This window comes from Rhamphochromis sp. 'chilingali', assembly GCF_963969265.1.
Source record: "Rhamphochromis sp. 'chilingali' genome assembly, chromosome: 5".
NCBI lineage: Eukaryota > Metazoa > Chordata > Actinopteri > Cichliformes > Cichlidae > Rhamphochromis > Rhamphochromis sp. 'chilingali'.
The window spans coordinates 34115151-34132897 of NC_137932.1; the positions used below are offsets into that span (position 1 = coordinate 34115151).

At 41.2% G+C, this 17747-nt stretch overlaps 1 protein-coding gene across 4 annotated transcripts in view; it reads left to right on the forward strand.

The window, feature by feature from the left end:
- epha7 (eph receptor A7) overlaps positions 1-17747 on the forward strand; it is an 86562-nt gene that overhangs the window by 11603 nt on the left and 57212 nt on the right. For all 4 annotated transcript variants that reach the window (XM_080882081.1, XM_080882082.1, XM_080882084.1 and 1 more), the window contains exons 4-5: positions 9948-10103; positions 17114-17449. In XM_080882081.1, coding sequence (XP_080738207.1) covers positions 9948-10103; positions 17114-17449 — 492 coding nt within the window. The remainder of the gene's footprint in view (positions 1-9947; positions 10104-17113; positions 17450-17747) is intronic.

Below are 17747 nucleotides of genomic sequence, written 5' to 3' on the forward strand. Positions count from 1 at the left end.
TGATGTGAACAACCAAAGCAGGCACTTTCTTCAGGTTTTCTCTGCTTTTGGAGGGCAAAGCTGCATGCCCTCCAACACAGCGTACGGCAGAGCTAATCTTCTTTTTGTTTCTCGTGGAAAGCTACTTATCTCCCACTAAGCACAGGTACCTCCGATGAATGGGCTGGTTGTGCAGATGTGTTGAGAGCAGCAGCAGCCAGACATAATCATTCCAAGTATGTTGGGGTGGGAAGGGTTGGTGGGGGAGAACCATCATAACATGACATCATATTCTTTAACCATTTTGTATGTGTTTTTATGTGGCTCCTATTCATTCTTTTTTGGCTCCGATTGTTGAATGCCCTTGCTTCCCTGCTTCTTCCAAAGCCTTTGGGAGGTGTCACTGTTCAAAATGAGCTTGTTTGAAAAGGGTTTGACATTGAAACTCTATCTCTGCCCCATGAAGAGATTTTTTTTTTTTTTTACAAAAGACTTTGTTCTCATCCTTTTCTGTGTATTTCTGCCACTGTTTCCCCAGGCTGGGCAACTGCCTTGCCTCTCATAGGTGTGAGATTAACATGTCTGTGGGCAAAACCCAGCTGCTGAGCGTCTCTTTTTAACTTATAAATCACTGAGGTGTAGAGTGGTGCACTGGACTCAGAGGAAAGAAGAAAAAATTCAAGAAATGCTTGCTGCTCTGCTTGTTATTCCTGTGATCACACTCAAAACCAAAATCATGTTTGAACTGGGAAAAATACAATAAAATTACAGACCAAAAAAAATTGACAGTGTTTTATTAGAGGACTTTGGATACCTCATACCTAATAAATAACGTATGTCATCCTTGAAGGTGCACTCGATTTTTCCAAAATCTTTGCAGCTAAAAAAATCCACACATCACCTCTGCAATGAGATCAATTGAACTGTCCTTTAGCTTTTAAAGTAGACGAAATATACTTGGCTTGGATTTTTCCAGGTCTGCATGTCTGCGTAGCTCTCAGATTACTCTAAAGATATACTGCCTCTTACATTGCGGCGGAAAACACCACAGGCTTTAGTCCATAAAAGAGATGCAGCCATAGTTCAGCATGCATAAAGCGCCTGATGAAAAACAGAGCCTGATGAATTCCACGTCGAGGCCTACTATTTATTGAGGCAAGGAACATAAGTCACATCTAATCACAACAATGCACGTAGACCCTGAGCTATATCAATGCATAAGAAATAAGCTCAGAGAAGGACGTCATCGGCCCGCTCGGTTTTCCGAACATGTCATCATCCTAATTGCATGCCTCGAAAGTAAAACTTAAAAACGTGTAGTTGGATTTGGGTTTTTAAATAGCATTTTATGGTTCCCTGAATATGCAGCTGAAATAGCTGACAGACCATGTTTCTGACAGTATTAATGTTAGCAACAGTAGTGCAGCATAACAGAAGCGATCGAGAGAGAGAGAGAAGAAGAATTTGTTTTACAGGTGGCTCTTGGCATTGCACCACCCAAAATATGGCGGTAGGACAAGGTTAGTCAGGGGATTCAGTGCCGGAAAAATGTCTTTTACTTAAAAAATTTTATTACATTACTTGTAGAGTTGGTAGTTTTTCATCAGCAAATATATTGTGTTTAGGGAACATTTAACATGTAAGCATGGGTAGATTAAACTGCCATGGAGAAAAAAATGAGCAGTCAGTCCTATATTAAAGCCAGTTCCTCGCACTATCTGGGAAAACTGTCTGGTGTTTCTGTCCTTAAATATTTTAGCACACCCATTTAGGAGTACAAATCTTATATCCACAACTCTTATGAAATAAGGGCCTTGAAAACAGATTTCAAGCCATATCCTTAAGAAAGAAGGTGTGAACAGACCACCTATTTAGGGTTAGGGTTAGGTTTACAATTATCCCCCAAACTCTGTAATCAGCTGCAGAATATAAATCAAACTTCCAGCAATACACAGCCTTGTGTGCCAACTGACAGTGAATGTCAGAATCATGCAGACAATGGAAAAGACACTCGGAGGAAACAGAGTCATAAACCAGAGGCGAAAGGCGCCACATATGGTACCATACCGTGCCTGTGTTTAGAGTTGATATTTATAAAGACATTTCCCTATCGCTGTGGCTTCGGCCACAGAAAACAGTGGTTTTTTTTTAAAAATAAGAAAATAAACAGTTTCCCTTATCACACTTGACCCGTTCCACCTGGCATTCATCAGTGGCTGTGCATGTTGGTCCTGTCGGCTGCTTTCCTCCCTCTGGGTCTTTTATCACTCTAATGGGGTGCTATCTCCAGGCTGCTCTCTCCGGGTCTCTGCAGCCCAGCTCGGCTCACTTCAGCATACATTCTTTCCACATCCATCCTGACACACGGGCGGATTTAACACATAATCAGGCCGGACGGGAGGGCAGTCGAAGAAGAAAGGGGGAAGGCCTGGCCCTGACAGGACTCATCATGCGAAGACTGTGGAGACAGAAAGGCCCGCACTAGTCATTCTCACTTTGGCTCTGGCAGTGTGCAAAAAACAGACAGAGTCTCCCACATTCCCACACTCCAGCTCACTTTTAGACCTGTCTGCAGGAATATTGAGACAGATGGGGGGGAAACTCAATATCCCAGCTGCCCTGTTTGGACCAAGTTGTCCCCTCTTTGCTCAGTAGGAACAAGGATTGTAACCTTAATTGGATTTGTGGGTTGTAAGCAAGTATGAAGATCAGTTTCCAATTCTTTTAAGACAGACTATCAGATTTTTCTAATACTGGCGGAAATATAAGATATTTTTGAAAGCAATCAAATATCACATATTATTGTATGGTATACATACCTTATATGTAAAGATCCCATCTATTCACATTGATCTGCTTTGTCACACGAATCTGTATAATTATCATTTTTCCTCTATCCATATCCACACTAGTTGTCATCAATACCTTTACAGTAAGTCCTAAATACTATATATACATGGATCAGAAACAAAATATGACATTTATAGCTCATTTATCTGGGCAAACACACAGAGCCACCTACCTCATTCCTTAGAAGGACATACAGCACTAAAGATCTGCCTCTGTCTAGGCCTGTCATGGTGTCTGGTCCAGTTTAAGGGCACACCCAAACCATCATATGCAACAGTGTTTGAACTCTTGCACCACACTCTGCCTCTCTGTCTTCTTGTATAAATCCTCATTTCAGATCTGTTTTGCTCGGAATATTTTTTGTGCATCAATAATTAAACAATCACATGGGTTTTTGTACTTCATCCTAAATGAAACTCCGAGTGCCTGCATAGTAACACAACATGTATATAATGCTGCACTTCCAAAGTTACCTCAAACAAAACTCTGTCAGATTTTGACCAGCTGTTGATACTTTGCTCTTTTTAATTATTGATCTCAGAGACTCATTTCAGTTGGCACTTTACCAGTCAGCCAATGCAAACACAGCACAAAAAACAAACCCAGGAAAAGCACTAAAGGGCCGAATTTCAATTTCAGTTTGTCATCAAAGTCAGAAGATTAAGTGGAGAGAAAAATAACCATTTTCTATTTTGGCCAAAGAGGGATATGTCAGGCTGCCGAATAAGGAGCCACTACCACCCCCACACCCCCGTCTGTCACCCAGAGTGTCATGACACTGCTGAAGCCTGAGAAAAATTGGATGTAATTCAGGAATGTTAAGAAGCTCAACTTAAAGGGAAAAGGAATAAACTGAGAAATTGGAAAAATACAGAAATCTGTTCCCCTGTCTTCTCTTGTATATGTGTGTCTGAATAAGATAAGGAGACTTTGGTTTACGCTCTGGGCCAGTGTCTGCCCTGATAGAGACGCTAAAGTCACAAGAGTGTTTGATTATCTACACCCCACCTCTCCGAGGACCTTTCCTTTGTCATGCCCCTCTTCCTTGCTCTGTGTAAAATTGCTGACTGCAGCTTGCCCCCCCCCCCAAATCACATCACTGAATGAAACTTCTTGACCACTGGATAGGAAATTACAGATGCTGGCTCTGTATACACCCAAGGAACCGACTGGAATGTAAGACTTTTCTCTCTCTCGCTCTTTCTTTGTGCTAAACCTCAGCCCAGTTCTCTAAGGACTAGCTAATTTCTTAGAGTCGTAAATAGGCTTGCTGTTGTGTCTGCTGCTCAGCTTCTTTAACGGGCCCTGTGTCAAGCTGGCACTCAGCCTTTATCTGCGCAAGAAGAAAATCAGACTTACATAAATGGGCCCTTCCCCAAAGAGTCTCTCTAAAACACTTCATCCCTACAAATGTAATTACACGACGGACTGCGAGTCGCCTTGTCAAAGTCACTGCAAGTTGTAAAGTGAACAGAGTCCAGAGTTTGTGCAGTGTTTTTACATGTTTGGGTGTCAGTGTTTGCCACTAAGGTGTCAGTCACATTGTCAGTTAAGAAAGCTACTTGGTGAACAGACTCAGTATAATTGCTTCACAGCTATATCCTTCCAAAGAAAGTGTTGCTGGAGGGTCAGTGGAGAAAGAATGTCTCACTCACTATCTTCCCAAATAAGAATGTCTCTCTTTGGCATCTGGTGCCAGGAAAAAGGGAACTTGCCAGCAATGAGTCACCGTGCTGCTGCTGGGACAGGAAAGTTGGGATAGGATGGCTGTGTTTGTACTTGTCACTCATCTCGCTGCTAGTGATGGGAAGAGCTGCAGAACCACTTAGTTGCCCATGTCATACAGGCATTCGATTTTGAGGCCTCATTTGCTGCCTTGTTGCTTCTGTAAATGCTTATGGGTGCCAAACCTGATCAGGCACACTGGTAAACACACGGGTTGTCACTGAAAAGAAACAAAAGCAGAGAAACCGAACCAAGTCCCGAGCACAAAATGCAAGTTGAGGTTATTACAAAAAAGAAAAAAATTGGGAATTATTTTTGTAGTTTGATCAGGATCTCCTCTGTCCACATTTGACATACTTAAACCCTTTTACTGTTACTTTTTCATGTGGAGGATAGCGCTACAGAATTACTTGTTGAAGACTGGTAAAAGCCCACATTAGGACCGTAGTGTCCACCTAAAATGTTAATGTCCTCTTCACATCCTGTAGTTGCTATTTTTAGAGTCTTGATTTGCTTCCTTGGTTAGGTAGTCCATTAGGTACGGGTAGAAATATACTCCCAACGAGTAAGGGAGAAGAGAAACTTTTTCTTGAGCATTAAGTCTCTATTTTCTAGTTTCTGTTAAGGTCAAGTTGGGCAATGCTGCATTGTACACAGTGCTACTAAAGGGAGGGGGTTATTGCAATGGACTTCAACATGAAGCAAAAAGAAATAAAAATTAAATCCAGAGAATTTAGAGATACATTGATGCATGATTTGGACATCTGTCGGTGTCTACATTACGACTTAAATTGTACCCGGGAAGTCCTTTTAACCCTATGCCATAGCCTTCCACATAACCTGACATGCACCTCTTGAAAAATGTAACCACTTGTCAGGTCGATGCTGCCCGCAATGACTTGAATGGCGTACAGTGTAGCTGCAGCATAGGGTTAAAAAGGTGTTTCCAGTTACGCCATAGATTTCCTCCAGAAGTCTAGATCTAGCTTAACAGGCAGTTTATGCTTGCTGTTGTCATCAGTGCAGTGTGGTGCAGTGTCCCTTGGTATTGTTTTGCCTTGTGATGCACCTCACAGTTTTTTGTAACCTGGCATACGCAGTGCAGATGGACTGGAGGCACAAGCGCTCAGGTCAGTCTCTATGGGAATTTCTATGATACAGTTGGAAAAGTGCCAGTGTGTTGACCATGGCATTTACTTAGAGGCCTTGATAAAACATTAATAAACCATTCAAAGAATATTAAGAAACAGACTTTTAAAACAAAACTTTCAGCTTTGATGGATTATAAACATGGGCTGACATTTTTATACGGTGGTTCAGGAAAATGTTTGGAGTGTATTGTGAGGCATTTTGCTGTGAGTTTTGGAAGAAACCCAAACAGGTTAAGTGGTTAGTAAGTTTATATAAAATCTCATAATGAGGTTAAATATAGTTAAATGTTTAGATGTAAGTATAGAGGGAACACATTATGATTTTTGCTCACATTTGAGCTCCTCTCACCTTTTTGTGCTTGTTTGCCTCTAACAGTTACAGCAGCTGAGTGAGACTGCTGCGCTCACAGACAGAGCTCTGCGCTTCACATGACTATATTTACGATAGCGCCTCTCTATGAAATCACACAGACTGAAGAGTCAGGGATTACTTTTACAATGGGCATTACGTATTACTCTGTCAGTATATAAATATATATGTCAGAAAATGTGTAAAAATACTGTTATAACCTCAGAACATGTTCAACTACCAACACCTTGAATTTGGGAACTAGAATCAGTAATAAATTCTAACTGATAAGAAACACTGTAACATTAACATGTGAGTCACGTTACAATAAACGAGTTATCCAGTGTTTAATTTTGAAAACTGTCCTCTTTGAAGGCCCGCATTGTTATTCTGTACTCTGGAGGGGAGGGAGGTGGCTGTGGGGGTCTCAGTCCAAGCTGGGTGTTTCCCCCTCTGCACACAGGCCACCCAGCAGTTGAGCTCTCAGAAACCAAAGGCAAACAGACACGCTGGCTTATCAGAATGTTAAAAATCCCAGCATGCTGAGCAAAGGCGCTGAGATCTAGCAGTTTTGAATCTGCTGTAGAAAGCATCATTATCAGCATTTATGGGGAGTGTTTACACTGAGGATCAGGTACTAGACACGGTTTATTCTGCTGTAAGTCAAGTGTTGTCATGAGAACAGTACATTAAAACAACATCAACAACAATGAAGAACTTACATATGAAGATTAAACACTTCCATTGATATGTTTTGCCTGGTCAGCATTAAAGGCCCACTGCTGCCAGCCTTTTCATGGTTCTGTTTTCAATTACTGGCCAAAAAAGGTAAAGAAAAAAAGATTAAAGATAAAATCATGTTGTTTTTCATCTTGGGAAAACAACAAAAAAAAACCTTTGTTTCACAAAACTGTGGCACCTTGATAAATAGAGAATGACAGGGCTTTCATGTAGCTGAAATGGGGATACCCTGAGCCTTGGCCTCTTTTTCATGCTGCATTGGAAGTGTTAAAACCAGAAAACTCTGATTTATCTGTCTTCCTTATTACAAATCTGTCTCAAGAGACGTTGGCCAAAGGAAATTAAAAGAAAGAAAGAAAGAAAGAAAAAGCTAGCGGAACAGAATCAAGATTTGGAATAGGGGCAGCAAGCATGAAAATCATCGCTCATTTCCCCCCGTGGCTCATGAATCAGAATCAGAATCAGAATACTTTATTGATCCCTGGGGGAAATTATTTTTTGTTACAGTGCTCCATTTTAAACCAACATTAAGACAAGACAGACAATACGCTAACTAAGAATAGTACAATATATACATATATATACATACATACATACATAAGTCACTTATAAATAAATATTTGGAAAAGAAACATGTGTAGTTGTAGCAGCAAACAGTGTGTTAAGTGGATGCGTTGTACAGGGAGATGGCCACAGGCAGGAATGATTTCCTGTGTCGTTCAGTGGTGCTTTTCGGTAATCTCAGTCTCTCACTGAACGAGCTCCTGTGACTGACCAACATGTCATGGAGTGGGTGGGAGGTGTTATCCAACATTGTCTTTATCTTGGACAGCATCCGCCTCTCCGACACCACCTGTGTGTTTCTCACTGGGTTGGTATGAGTCACTATAACTGGTGGCATTACTTGGAACCAGAAAATCATTTTGTATGTGTGAATTAGTTAGGGTTAGGCGCATCATTCTTAATACCCCACAACACAAATAGCGATCAGTCATATCAGCAGCCTTCTTTGCTTACCTGCTCGGTCAGAGGTGAAGCACTGAAATGATCAATTTGCTCGAGCTTGATACAGTACATGTTCTTATCTGTCTACTGAAGAATATTTCCTCTTACAAATATGAGCTGTTGTAAACAAGTGAAACCCCTTCGCTGACCTGTGGATTCATCGGAATAAAAATGGTCTTGTTATTTCCCTCTCAGGTAGGAGTTCATCTCTGGGCAAAAGCTTCAACTTGAGATTTGCAGTGCCGTTTCACAGCTAAGCCTGCTTGATGAAGCCCGAGGGGGCAGGCTCGCTCAAATTCTGGCTGCATCGAGATGTGAACGCAGTGGTTTGTTCTGTCATGCCCCCTCCATGATGGGAATTCAGCTATGAAGCTAAGACTCTTTGAGGCTCTGTTTGCACAGGACTAATATCACCTCGAGACATTCAGTGATTTGTAATGACTGCTGAGATCATCAGTGAATATGATCCTGTGTGAACCTGGCTCAGCTGGGACATAGCAAATCAAATTCTGAGAATTTCAGAGAGCTGTCGACTTTATGGTTGGGGATGGTGACAGGTTATATCTCATACCTTGTCTTTAATGGATTATGCAGTATGTTACTCAGGAGTTGTTTGCATTGTCAGACATATAATTGATTATGTTAACTCTCAGAGGCCTAAGTCCCCCTAACCTTAATATGTATATAGTGCTGTATAAAAAGTAGTATCTATCTATCTATCTATCTATCTATCTATCTATCTATCTATCTATCTATCTATCTATCTATCTATCTATCTATCTGTCTATCTGTCTGCCTGTCTGCCTGTCTGCCTGTCTATATTAGCACAATGCAGAATTATAGTTACTTGTCGCAGATGGTCATTTTAATGTCTTGTCTGGTGGTAATATAGCTCAGTACTGTCAAGTTTGAATAATTATTCTATATCTGATATTACAACTGATCACACAACCTTGGTGATGACGGGTAAAAATCAATCACCTAATCCCGGACATAACTCTAAACTGGTATCTGTGATTCATATGGAAGTTTTTGAACTGCAAATATAGTTGGAAATCAGTCCGCTGAGGAGATCAGAGAGCAAAGCCCAGTCTTTTAAATTAATGTGTAGCTACCTTTGCTTTCCAGTCTTGGATATTAGATATCATATATCTAGTACTGCCTTGAAATACAATTTTATAGGCTTTGGAGCTTCAATAGTAATCTACAACGAATAATCAAACCTGCAAGTGAGGAAGGACGAAGAGGAGGGGAAGGGTGTTTCTATGTAAAATGATCATTCAGAGAAAAAAGTTGGAAGCAGCAGAAAACATTTCACTTTTTCTTCTCCCACTGTCCACTCTGTCACACTCTGAAGCTTTACTGTTTGCTCACACAGCAGAGATGTATAGAGAGAGAGTGAGAGAGCTCTTCCAATCCAATGACAAAGACTGAAAAGATTATGAAAAAAGGCTGATTTTTGTAGCCAAGTGAGCAAAGATGCAGTATACTTATACTGTTCACAAAACATACTTATTACAAACTAGTCTGTGCATTCAAAGCAAAGGTAGGAAACATTGCATGCGTGGGATTTGTGTGAGACATCTCAGGTGCAATTATCACTACCCCTCCCAAACCTAAAAATCTCTGGTTTAATCTCAATTAGTTCCGAAGGAAATGGATTATAAATTGTTTATTGTTACATTTTCTTACATCATCTGCTTGCATGTGCAAAGCACAGGCACAAACAGATAGGCACAGGCTGTACTTGCATTTATATAACACTTTTCTAATCTTACTGATGAGTCAGTCTCCATCCAGTCACCTGTTTTAGTTTGTTTGAAAGAGTTAAACATTATTAACTGTCAGCTGTTTAGATTACTCGTTATTTTTAAAGCCACATATTTGCTATCTATTTAAATGTGATGTGATAACAATACGGTCTGTTCTCTGTTTTTACTGCTGGTTGGACAAAATAAAACACCTGAAGCACTGCAGCTGTTGCCCTGGGCAGCAGAGCATTATTAAGACCTTTCTGAGCGTTTCCTGACATTCTGTACAGGAAATGTATTCATTAGTTTATGAAGAAAATAACCTGCAGATCGCCAGACTTCTACACTTCACACTGTGTTTTTGATTCAGTGTTTTTTTCGCTTCCTTCCGCACAGCATGTGGTCGGGGTTTCTACAAGTCTTCCTCGCAGGACCTTCAGTGCTCTCGCTGTCCGGTGCATAGCTTCAATGACCGCGAAGGCTCCTGGCGCTGTGACTGTGAGGACGGCTACTACCGAGCACTCTCTGACCCTCCGTCTGTGGCGTGCACAAGTAAGTCTGCCATGCTGCTGTATAAACGCAGCACAGATCACATGCATTTAAACAGCTACTAATGCAAGTGGAAAAACAACACACTCCAGAGCCTGATTTAGTCCTGTTCAGTCAGCCTGCAGTGGCCTCATGAAAGCCCCAGATGTGTTCCATAGCAGTTCCTCTGCAAATTATGTTTGCAAGCTTGCGTGTCTGTTTTGTGTCTTAGCTGGTTGCTAATGATGACAGGAGCAATTTGCCATTTCCCGTCTGAAAGATTGCAATTACGGTCGGCAGTGGCAGCCCATGCAGCAACCTGCATCTTCATTTGTCCTGGCCAGTGTAACAGCTCTGTGACAGCCATCGATGGCTTATTTACACAGGCTGGGGGATGCAGTTTGAATGGGTGGGGCTCATTTGCTTCCAGAGCTGTTCTCAAACATGTTTTTTTTTCAAAGTGCTACTACTGGATGTGTATTTATTTTCTTATTTTTTCTCCTTTGCTTTGAGCTACTGTGCATGGGAGAAGGCCATGTTAGCACTGTGCTTTATCTCTGGAGGTAAACTGGATCCCTAAACATAATCTGTGCACCTTATCTGTGTGCCTTCTTTCTGCTGATAATGTATCACTGCACAGGTTCACAGTCTTCTGGCTGTTAGATTTACACTTGTGCTGTTCTTCCTTTGCTGTTTCTATTAAGGAGACCTGATAAGTTAACATTTTAAAATGCTTTGTGCATGTGTTGGACAATTTGCATGCCCAGTCAACATCCTGAACAGCATTGCATTTTTGCTGCGCACCTAAAGTAGGCCAAGTCAGAATATCTAATATCTAAGTGTGTGTGTGTGTGTGTGTCTGTGTGTGTGTGTGTGTGTGTGTGTGAGAGAGAGAGAGAGAGAGAGAGAGAGAGAGAGAGAGAGAGAGAGAGAGAGAGAGAGCGAGAGAGAGAGAGAGATAGTTATTATGCAAATACAAAGAATTTTATACCATTGCATTGGCTTCTCTACGCATTAAATCAGAGAATCAAAACAGGGATTTAAGGGATTGGAGTTAAGATTTAATGTTGCAAATTCCATATGACAAAAGGATTCTTTGTTATTTATGGGCGTCTTTAAAAGCTCAGGCTCATTGAGCAGAGCCTCTGTCTCTGCCTGCCGCGAAAGCCTTTCCATCTATTTCAACATACAGTACTGTATTTACATTGCCAAGAGGGTGTGTCTGAGTATGCAGTCCATATAGTAATATAGTGGTAATTAAGTGCACTTTCAAAAGCTAGAATACTCAAAAAAATCATATGTTAGATATTACTGGCTACAGCTGCTGCATACCACTCTTACTCTTGCACACTAAATTGGTGTGACACAAGCTACAACATCAACAACAAATGATACTGAGTCATTGATAAAAGTATTTGACGCACTTAAATTATAAATGGCTGCTTTTAAAGTTGCTGGTTTTATTAGTATGTGGCTCATGTCATTTCCAAGGATGATTTACTGCAATTGCCTCAGGACCCCAGAACTCCTAGAGACCCCCCATAAATCTCCGCTCTCAGTGTCTTGGATGTCAAACAATGAATAGCAAATTTGTTTTTGAGTACACACATCCAAATCCAACGACAGGGGTGGTGGGAACACGAGGTTAATAAGAGCCACAAGCAAATTTTTCCCTTATTCCCGTGTAAAAATGGGAATTGTCATTTCCTATTTGTTCAAAAAGGGAAATAACAATCACAGCTTGATTCTCAAAAAGAATTGGATACAAGAGGCTAACTGCTACAGAATATGAGGCAAAATGCACCTAAAATCTGCTGCTGACCTACCTACCTGCTGTCAAGTAAAATGTAAGGTTAAGACTGCACAATATTAACCTAATAATGGCCAAATCTGAAGTATGGTGTTGGTGGAGCTTGAGAACTAAACTAAACTAGGCATGTCACTGTAAATGCACTGTAAAGACAAGGACTTAACTCCAGACCACAAACCACCAATCTTTCCATGTAGCACGGAGGCAACCATATAGATCTTGTTCTAAAAGACAGGTCCATTACTCTATTCTCCAACCATCCTAATCGGACGTTAATGTTTCACTCTAACATCCCCGACTGAACCGATCGAGAGCAGGACACACAGAACAGGGGAAAGTTCCTACTTTTTTTGAGTGTCCTCTGGCTGTTCCCATTTGGGCAATCACCTTGGCCAAGTACCGAAGTAATTACTGAAGTTGCCTATTGCACACTTTCCATTATTCATTTTCATTAACTTTGGGTCTACACTTAGTGACCCCATACCATTATATGTAAATATGTATTTTTGACTTCCTCCTCCTCATTTACGCAGCACAATTTTTTTACAGCTTTGTACGTGCATTTCCTCATTCATTGTTGGATTAAGTCACTGTGACCAATAGTCACTATGATTTTCTTTTTTTAAGCCTTATCCAGACCACGAGTGAATAGTAATTGAAAATGAATTTGCACTGCCTGAATAAATAGCTTGATTGACAGATTTTTTTTTTTTTATAATAAGAGTTTGCTTATAATAAGCTATCGTATTGTAGGCCTTGGTAAAACAGTGAGATGGATCTCTGGCACACAGAGATTAAGGATGTGTCTATGAGGATTTGAGAGGAAATGAGATAAAGATGTAATATGGGGACATGAAAAGCCAAATCCATGTTGAATAAAGATGAGGGAACAAGTTCCAAAAACACAGCCTCAAAAACACTGTTTCCCATGTGGTATTTGCTAAGAGGGGGGTGGTATAAAGACATGCTTTTGTTTGTTGAATATTTGTTCTCGCTATTCATATGCAAATATACATATACGTGTGTGTATATATATATATACATTATATATATATATACATACATATATGTGTGTGTGTATACATTATATATATATATATATACATACATACATACATATGTGTGTGTGTGTGTGTGTGTGTGTGTGTGTGTGTGTGTGTGTGTGTGTGTGTGTGTGTGTGTGTGTGTGTGTGTGTGGAAGACCATCAGGAGCCTTTTTCTCCAGAGGCATAGCACACAGTGGAGTTGTTGACAGGTCAGAGTACTGGGCATCAATCATGCAACAGCTGTGAGCGGTGCTGGTGCAAGCAGGGACTGAAAGGAGCATTTGTGACTCGTTTCCTTCTCCCACCCTTACCCCCCACCCACTCCTCTTAAATGTGACACCTCAACAAGTTGATTCCATCTGAGGATCCATTCTAAATAGAGTTGCTAGGGGACAGAGAAAGAGCTGTTACCTGATATAAACCTGGCATAAAGGCATTTAGTGGCATGGGGCTTTGGTAAAATGCCCTTCATTGTCATGTGTGCAATTTTGTCATTACTCAAAGAACAAAAGGTGAGAGATAATGAACTACACTTTTCATTTAATGCCGTTAGAACAGAGAGGATGATTTAAAAAAAAATGTGTAGGATTGGAGTTGGATCTACTTCACTGAACCGATAACTCGGACCGAGACGCACGTCTAAATTCCGTGCCATTATTCACTTTTCTCATCCTGGCCCTGCACATGTAAATTCAATGTAAATCTCTGTATGTGTTTGGGTCCATGCTGTAATTAGAGGAGGCTATGTAAATACAGCCTGTTTCCATAAAATAATATTCTCAAACGCTACCACGTGTAAGGACATCTAAGAGAAAGGTTTGTCACCATTGTAGTCTCACAAAATGTTCAAGCTTTTTAGCAACTGAACAGTGAAATCCACGAGCCCTGCATTTGTACATCTGAGACACACCAAAACATAAATTGTTATAACGTAGACTTAGTCATTTGTCATTCATGTTGACATGCCATCATACACTCCAGATACTTGAGCCAAAAAGGAGCAAATCCAATATTGAAATCTTGGCAGTGGAAGTCGGAGGCCCCAAAAAACCCTCTTCTCTTTTCCTCTTGCTACATGCTAGTCTTCCCTCAAACAGGTTCTACTGCAGCCGCATCATTAGATGGAAGGTCAGAAGGTCATAGCGCACATTTGTAGAGTGACGAATACCTCATGGGTGATTTGAATACCACTCACCCCTGCCGTTCCTCTCTCCTCAGCTCCCCAATTAGAGCACAGCCAGGTAATAGGCTGTGCTATTAGCTGTTGAGGGTTAAGTTAGCCCAGAGCACCTCTCAAGGCTGATAAGCGGAAGATTCTTCTCTCCTAAGCCCAGATTTACTTGGGTCTTACAACTCTCTCCGAGTGGAGATGAAACATGACCTAAATTCATCTAATACTATCCTGTGCTTTCTATATGGTAGTTTAATAGCTGTTGTAGACGCATTTGCACAACCGAAGCCTTTTTCCTCTTACAGCTTTTTAGAGTGAGCGGCTTTTGTTTATCCTATAAAATGTCAACTTCTGCTTTAAAATCTGTGCCATGTTGACATGCAAATGTTGTAGGAGGAAATTTAAAGTGTGCTTGTACATATTTATGTAGAACCCCCCTCCCCACCCTCCCAAAACAGAAAAAAAACCCAGCAACAGAACAAGACACATGCACGCACTTACACAAACACTCTCACCGCTGCTTGGTCAGAGTTGGAGGGCAGCTAGCAAGTGATTGAGACATTTCAGGCTGTGGGGGCTGTGGCAGGCTAATCCGTGAAATGAAACTTGACTGGGAGGAGGGGTGAGAGGAGAGAACATGAAAAGATAAGACAGAGTGGGGGAGTGAGAGACAGAAAAAAAGAGTAAAAAGAAGAGGGAGAGTGACAAACCCATGAGCTGTAAGGATGAGCAGACAGGCTGACAGTGGTGGGCTCTGTGCTGCAGGTGAAGCTGAGGCCAGAAGAGTTTGGTATTTCTGAGTGCAGACAGAGTACACTCAGAGAAACAAAGAGACGGCAGGGCAGATGAAGTAGAGCTGTTTCCAGGCCAGCCAAAGGAAGTTATCACTGGGTCTCCCCATAGAAGGCATGCTTGGTTCCGTAGCTCCGCACAGGCTGGCTGTTACAAAAGATTTACAGAATGTAGCCATTGAAAGGACAGTTTTAGTCACTGCTACTCGATTTGAAATATAGCAAGGTGTTTATAAGGGAAAGACAAAGCTCTTAGTGTAGTGTGCATCTGAACAAGACGACAAAACAGAAAGGTCACACACATCCAGGGCGAGTCTGATCTAATTTCCTTTTGCTTGTTGTTGCTGAAAAAATCATCACTTTCACCTGAGACCTGAAAGAGAGTGGCACGAGCAAAATGAGATGTTATCATGGTAGAATAAAAGATCCCTGAGGACTGGTCTGGAGGAAGGTTGGGGAAGTGTGTTTGCATGCACATGTGAGGGGGTGTGCGTGCGTGAGTCACACCCCCTCCTTTTGTGCACAAGGAAGATTGAGAGTGTGGGTCGAGTGTCAGCGCCAAGGCTGAAGTCGAGTGGCACTATTGGCAGTCACTCCTCTCCACTTCACCTGCCACAGGTGGCTCTTTCATCTTCCCAGCCCATAGCCTGGTTCTTATCTCGCCTGGTAATCATGAATATAGACGTCTCAGTCGAGCTGTTGATTCTAATGGGTAGAAAAAAGAAAAACAACCCAGTGCCGATTTAATAAGCTTGAATCTTGTGATGGTCCATAGGTTTTGCACTGAACGTATCCATTTTGTTAGGTAATGTCACAAATTGAATGAATCGAAGCGTCACCTAAGAAAACAGCACAGAATGAAGATGTTCACTAAAACATTCATAAACAAAGAATACAAGTTATATCATCTTTACTATGTCAGGGGGGATTTATTTATGTCAGCACCTGGGCCATAAAACCCAATAGTCTGGAATGTGAGAGGATGAAAGCAGCCGTTTGTTATTCATTGTTTTACAAGATGAGCTAATCTTTTCGCTTGTTATGTTAATATTTATGGGGAAATGGTCTGTGAGTGCTGCAGAGGTAGTCGTTATTCTAGTATATCAATTTGATTGGTATGCGACAGTTACAGGGTGGTAATAATCCAGGTTTAAATCTCGTTAATAAACGTTGTGGGTGAGTCAGGCTTCTTGAAAGCCACTACGTTTTATTGTGCTGCTGTCTATGTGATATAGTTTTTCAAAGGAAACCCTGGAAAGCCACTGTCTGCGGCTGGGATATTGGCTCCACGGCTTCTGATTTGCTGCTGAGTCTGAGGAGTAAACCATGCATCAATCATCAATCATGTCAGCAGCAGGTTTATGCTGTCACCAACAATCATTGTGTAATCAAAGCATTAACAGGGACAAATCACCAGCTATGAATGTGTGTTTTACAGCTAATACAGCTAATGCAGCCATACGACTTTAGGTTGATTCAAATTTAAAATAGGACAATTTGTTCATTGTGAACACATTGGCAACTTCAGAATGTTTGTAGCTTTTAACAATGGAAAGTGGTGAATACCTTGATTAATTATAATCAGATTTGCTAGCAGTTATTTAAACAGAACTGGTTAAAGCGCAGTCACAAAATCGTTGGCACTTAAAATGCATATTCTCCTGAATATTCTGAGATAAAACACTGATAGTTTGAACTTCTGATATTGCCATTTTTATTTGATTGCTGGAGAACACAAAAGGAAGAGGAGACTTGAAACCCCCTCACAATCCCACAAAATAAACAACAAGCAAACAAACCCAAGAAAAACCCAGTGCTGTACTATATCCTGATCTATTTGGATTGATCAGGATTGGACTTGCCACTTCACAGAGTCAACAATGCTAATGAAATAATGAAATAAAAGTGAAGTAGGTGTGCGCTGCTGCCGGTGTAGTAAGGAAAAAAGGAAGACATAGAAATCTGTCAAACGATCGTCTGCTGCTTGGATTCTCACTGACCTGACCTTCACTTCCTTTCATTATACCTGAATGACTTTTTCTAGATCTGAGTCTTATTATAATTGAGTGTCAGTGTTTGGATCTGGGGCTGGAGCTGGCCGTCCTCTATTAGCTATTTTTTCAGAGAACAATTAAAGTACATATCCAGCGAGTACAAATGCTTGACTGTCACTTTCCTTGGCACTCACTTGCTTTCTTGGCGTCCACCTCTGACAGGACCTCCCTCTGCACCACAGAACCTGGTCTACAACATCAACCAGACCACAGTTAGCCTGGAGTGGAGCCCACCGGCTGACACCGGCGGTCGCAACGACGTCACCTACAGGGTTATATGTCGCCGCTGCAGCTGGGAACCCGAGGAGTGTGTTCCGTGTGGGCTAAATGTGGGATACTCTCCCGCGCAGTCAGGATTAGTGGACACTTACGTGACCGCTGTGGATCTGCTCGCTCACGCCAACTACACTTTTGAGGTGGAGGCTGTCAACGGGGTGTCTGACCTCAGCCGCACGCAGAGGCTGTTTGCTGCAGTTAGCATTGCTACTGGCCAAGCAGGTAAAGAATTTTATTATTTATTTTTAATAATGCTGTCTTGCATTTAAACAACTTTGAACTGTGAGTTTTAATTGGTTAAAATTTTATGGAAATGCTGTGGAAAAAAATTTGTAGTGTTTCCTTTATTTAAAGATATACTCATCAAGCACCTAACGCTTAAATATTGTATCCTGTTTGTTTATAGTCTGTTGACACACACAATAACAAGTAGAAACTCTGAAAAATCTTTGTTTTACAAATGGTCTGATTATTTTCCCAAAATGTGGAAACAATTTCTTTTAAACTCAAGTTAAAAGTG